Genomic DNA, 5,338 nt, shown 5'->3' on the forward strand with positions numbered 1-5,338 from the left:
AACAGAAACAAGGAAGCAAAGCATCGTCTTAAGGAAGATGTAACGCTCCAAAATGACTGTAGTCAGTGTCTGAAGCCTTTTTTGTCAGTTTGTGTGCAAACTTCAATGGGGTTGGCCTACAGTACAAAGCTTTCTGCACGTTTAATCACATAAGGTTAAAATATTTTTGCCTTGTAACCAATTCACTCTTTCTTTTCTAAAATTTGTTTCCTATTCAGGTTGGAGTTGCAGCATCCGTATTTACTACATGTAATTTAGTTTCTACATGTTATTTGCTTCAACTACTATGAAAAATATGAAATCTGATTTTACCTCCCTCCCTCCCTCCACTTCATGTGGACTCGACTAGCGTATTTCTTTCTGTTCAAGAAATAACCAAAATGTATTTCCAGGCATGATGTTACAAAGAGAAAAAAAGGGAAAACACTCTACAGCTCTCATGAGGAACAGATTGGTTGCATCCATTGGGCCTTTCCAATCAATAACTAACATTGATGTTGTCAGGCATTGCATTTGGTTTGCATGTAAAAGCCTTCAGATAGAAGACAAAAGAAAAAGGGAAAAATCCATAATCTGCAGACCATCACCGACCCGTGATACAATTAAAACCACACTCTCAAACTTTCAACAGCCACCAGTCCATACATTAATTTCTGTCCTTCCAATAATCCAGGAGCAACATGGTAGTCAAGAAACTTAGGCTCCTTAAGTTACCAGCACCATTTCCTCATTCCTCATCTTGGCAGCCACCTCAGCTTCCAGTCTTTTCCATATGAATTCACGATGTTCTTCCAACTCCTTTGCATTGGCCTCTTTCTCCTCATACTGACGTTGGCATTCAAGGAATAGGTCATTATCCATCTCCAGGAACATCTTCCGAACATTCATGGTCAGACCATGAACTGCTTGATTCCAGTGAGACTGTATGTTCTTCTCTAGTGACTCAAAAATGATTGGGAAAATCACATTACGATTCTGAGCTATCAAACTGACAATATGATCATTGTTCCACAGGAAAAGGGCACGTTCAGATACCTGCACGGATGGTATCAACACAAGAGTATACAAGTTATGAAACATCTATATAAAAAATACAAGTTAATGTTCACAATATGACAGATGGTAAGCATCAGAAATCTTTTAATGGTCAATGTACATTTGCCTTTGTAATTAAAAGCTCCAACTGAACATATTCCCTTGAATACAAATTATAAATTTCAAGAGCATATCTATTGGATAAGCCTGGCATAGAAATTAGTATCATCTGGACAATTGTAAATGATGCTATCATGTCATAGATTCTCTACATTATCTGATGGCATTACAGTGCAACATGAAGTAATCAAAAGAGACAAGTTAAGCTAGAAAGTTGGCATAGTATCCTCTGAGAATTCCAGAAAATACAGAAAAGTTGAATGTTTGGTGTCACATTCCACTGACTTGGTAATTTCAGGTGCTTCATCATTGTCAACCTAGATATTCCAGGTGTCACTCCCACACAAGCTCATGCCACCAAAATGTGGACATGCCTACTCTAACCATCTTAATGCTGCTAATAGGAGACATGATGGAACTCATCAAGAAAGATCAGGGGTTCTTTAAATAAGGAAAATAAGAGAAAGAAGAAAGATAACCACCTGGCTTCGCATGGCATTGCCTACAAGGCAGAGCTCTCCTGTCCATCTTGGACACTGAAGTGCAAGTAGAGAAATCAAAGATAGATCAATGACCACAAAGTGTTATGACAACTGACCTACTTGCCATATGGATAGACCAATGGCCACAAAGTGTTATGGCAACTGACCTACTTGCCATATGGTTAATATCTTCCATACAAGTGAAGACAATCTTAATAAACTTTGAGATAGGGATGCACAAAAGCCGAGTTCGAGCAGAGCCTGGGCTGTTCGAACTCGGCATGGATCAATCACTTTGTCCAAGCTCGGCTTGAACTCGGAGCCGAGCTTGTAAGGCGTTGTCCGAACTCGACTCGGTTTCGAGCTCGAGCCGAGTTGAGCCTAAACAAGATTTATTAAAAAAAAAATTTGTGGAGGAGGGATTTGATCCCCCAACCTCCTTAATGTTAATAACCAAGGGACCTACCATTAAGCCAAAACATGTCTTTTGATTATTATTACTGAAAATTTTCTATACATAAAAATTCTCAGTGAAAAAAGAAGCAAAAGACGGGATTCGAACCCAACACATTCTTAATAAAGACTAACGCCCTACCCGTTACAGTAACAATGCAGTTCTGATTTTTTTTGCAAAGATATTATATATATGGGGTTTGCAATGAACCGAACCTTATTGAGCCTGACGAGCCTTATCAGGCTCGACAGGTTGTTCAAGCTCGGCTCGACAGGTTGTTCAAGCTCGGCTCAATAGCTCGTCCGAGCTTCATACACCGGTTCAAGCTTGGCTCATTCACGAAGCGGATGAGCCCGAGCCGAGCCCGTGACAGCTCGGTTCGGTGTGCATCCCTACTTTGAGACATCAAAATGCATCTTCCTAATTGGAACTCACTGTATAGTTGAACCAATCTATCTTAGATATTTAACATTTGCCAAGCAAAAATCATCACACTTCTGCTTGCAAAGAGACGCTAGAATCATGTTACCTGGGCCATATCTCAACCATCTTTACAATATTATACAAACATCTATTTTTATGATACATTAAAAATAAAAACAACTATTTTTGAAATAAAAAGAGCATCAACTTAATACAATCAATTGAAGACATGAAATTTCTCTTTTTTCTTTTGTTCTATTATGCAGTCACAGTCATCCAAATGTTACAATTCCATGAAAAAATAGGGAACAAAATACATGAAAATTATAATACGTAAATGCAGAAACAAACGCCATCAACTATAAAACCAGAATATAAATAATAGACATACCTGGAAATGTGAACTATTCAAGCAGCGGCCTATTTGTCTAAAGAGTGGGACCATACAACGTTGGAATTCTGCTGACTGTGTTGCCTCAAGAACTTCCTCCAACTCGTTCAGGAAAAGGACCTCCTTCTGACAGTTAGTAACAGGCCAATACTTTAACAGTCCTCTTATCACTACGTCTGCAAGCTTATAATCTTTCTCGACGAATTGGGTTATGCAATAAGAAAGTTGTTGATGATACACTGAAACAGATTTAGGCTTGTGAAGCGGGATAAGAGCACGAACAAGGAACAGCTTATGTTCCTCTTTCATTGGCAATGCAAACCCATTTATTATGCTTCCCAAAATCTCCAAGAGCTCACCGATGCCACTGTGTCTCTCTGTCTCGAGTATAAATCTATAAAAGATATTGTTGATTGCTTTCCTTATGAAGGGGCGGTGGACCATGAACTTTCCATATATGCGGTGAAGAATGGTTTTCAAATAGTCCCTTTCACGCAGATCCTCCGAATCAAACAAGTCAAGCAATTTCAAAACGAAAGAGTGGTCAATATACCTCTTAGCGATCTTAGTATCAGTATCTGAAGAAACAACATATCGTAAAAGAAGCTCATAAACAATCTGTAAATGTGGCCATGCTGGTTCAAGAAAGGATTCCTCATCCTCAGGATCTGCACCCTCTGACCCAGTGTTCTCATAAGAAGTAGGAGGCAAGCAGCGGAAGATGTTGACAGAAACCATCCTTATCAGCTCTTCTTGCATGGGTTCTGTGAGCTTCCCTGAACCAGATTGAATGAAATCGACGAGCTCAAGCAATGTCTGCCTTTTAGTCTCCTTCTCTCTAGCGAATTTGAGACTATCCGAGAAGTCAAAAACTATAGAACAAATCTGAAGCTTTCTAGTGAACAGGCTCTGCCGTTCAGAGACGGAAACATCTCTGAAGAGTGGAAGCAATTCGATGGCTCCTGCAGTGGAAGGCGTGGTGGCCAGAGATCTATCTGCAACCGGTTGCGGAACGCCATTGTTTCTAATCACATTGTTATTCACAGTGACATTAGATGTCGAAATACTGGTTGGATTGGAAACAGAAGCTGAATTAACAAGGCCGGACGAAGAATTCGCAGACAGATGAAACACCGCCGGCTCGTTTACATCAGATTTGGAAGACCTGCGGCTTCCCCGCTTGCCAATGATCTTGGTGAACATCCCGATCGAGCCCTAGAAAGGGCTAAAAGGTGTCAATTTTAGCTTCGATGGAAGCTGCAATGGATCGATCACGAAATTCAAATAAAACCCATCAAATCTGATTAAATCTAGGGCTCATGAATCGATCTCGGAAGGCCCGAACAATTGCTGGACGCACGTTCTTGCGAGCCCTAATATAGAAAACCAAAAAAAAAAAAAACACAAACCCACAGAAATTCTAATCAATCCGAATCCGCGAACAAGAACACAATTCATGATAAAATCAATGACAGTCGGCAGAAAAACAACGAAATGGAAACCAAATCACCCAGATTCCGAAACCCCAAAGCACAAAAGATGCCCCCGAAAGGAGGCAAGGAACCCCCAAAACAACCAGAATCGTGATTCAATGAGAACAGAATTACGAACCAAACAAAACCCACAAATTTAAGCAGATTATGAGTCCATCCGACCGCCACCCACAAGCCCTAACGGGTGCAAAATCGAGAACCAGAAAACCCTAGAGAGAGAAAAAAGGGGAAAGAGACCCTAATTTTTACGCACAAATTAGGGTAAAGACGTCAAAAGCGCCCACCAACAAGCCTGATCCTGGTGGATCTATCAGGGAAAACAGAGGAAGAGGAGAAAGAAGGACAAAATTACGGTTTTCAAATCGGCTCATGGCCGATTTGATGCAAGGCTGGAACCACCTGGCGGTAATTCCAGAAACTCGGATTTGGATATTGGCAATTATTGAGAAATCCTCACATTTGTAGGTTTGATGCGTGTAGTAAATCTTTTTACAGGAGGGAACTGTAAAAATCAAATTTCGAAAACTTTTGTGGCGTCTGTGGATTATATGTACAAAAGAGAGAGAGAGAGAGAGAGAGGGCACTGAAACCGAGAAGTGCAAGCACAGAGACACGCACTTTTTAAATGCAAATTTTTTTTGTATACCTTTTTTCATCGGAAAGTAATAAATAATAAGGTTTTTTGCAAAATAGCCCCCGCATTTTTAGATATTTTCAAATCAGTCTCCACCTTATGAGATTTTACAAATTGTTCCCATATTTTTATTAACCCTTGCAAATTAGTCCACGACGTTAACATCCGTTATTAGGGGCGGCCCCATGAGCCAAGCCGATCCGGCCCGTCTTGGGTCGGGTTTGGGCCAAGGTTTTAGGCCAAGACTCGTTAGGTACCGTACCAAAACCTGTCTCTGGGATAGGCTTGGGGTGGCCCTAGACCTAC

At 40.6% G+C, this 5,338-nt stretch overlaps 1 protein-coding gene across 2 annotated transcripts; it reads right to left on the reverse strand.

Annotated features, from left to right (window-relative positions):
* Positions 1-353: 353 nt before the first annotated feature.
* LOC149831594 (serine/threonine protein phosphatase 2A 57 kDa regulatory subunit B' beta isoform-like) lies at positions 354-4,989 on the reverse strand. 2 transcript variants are annotated; one of them, XM_090014008.1, is made up of 3 exons: positions 4,517-4,698; positions 2,906-4,278; positions 354-1,035 (listed from the first exon to the last, which is right to left on the reverse strand). In XM_090014008.1, the coding sequence occupies exons 2-3, from the start codon at positions 4,106-4,108 to the stop codon at positions 706-708; spliced, it is 1,533 nt and encodes a 510-aa protein (XP_089870134.1). In that variant the 5' UTR covers positions 4,109-4,278; positions 4,517-4,698; the 3' UTR covers positions 354-705. The 2 variants fall into 2 exon arrangements, with proteins under 2 accessions (XP_089870134.1, XP_089870133.1); XM_090014007.1 differs by having other exon boundaries at positions 2,906-4,989.
* Between the last annotated feature and the right edge of the window lie 349 nt (positions 4,990-5,338).

This window comes from Nuphar pumila, chromosome 7, assembly GCF_984573655.1.
Source record: "Nuphar pumila chromosome 7, dmNupPumi1.hap1.1, whole genome shotgun sequence".
In the NCBI taxonomy this organism is placed as follows: Eukaryota; Viridiplantae; Streptophyta; class Magnoliopsida; order Nymphaeales; family Nymphaeaceae; genus Nuphar; species Nuphar pumila.

Excerpts from the sequence above, each read along its gene's own strand:
- LOC149831594 (XM_090014007.1), bottom strand. The coding sequence starts at position 4,108 with ATGTTCACCAAGATCATTGGCAAGCGGGGAAGCCGCAGGTCTTCCAAA. Across the intron at positions 1,036-2,905 it reads TGAATAGTTCACATTTCCAG|GTATCTGAACGTGCCCTTTT; the intron begins GTATGTCTATTA and ends CCATCCGTGCAG.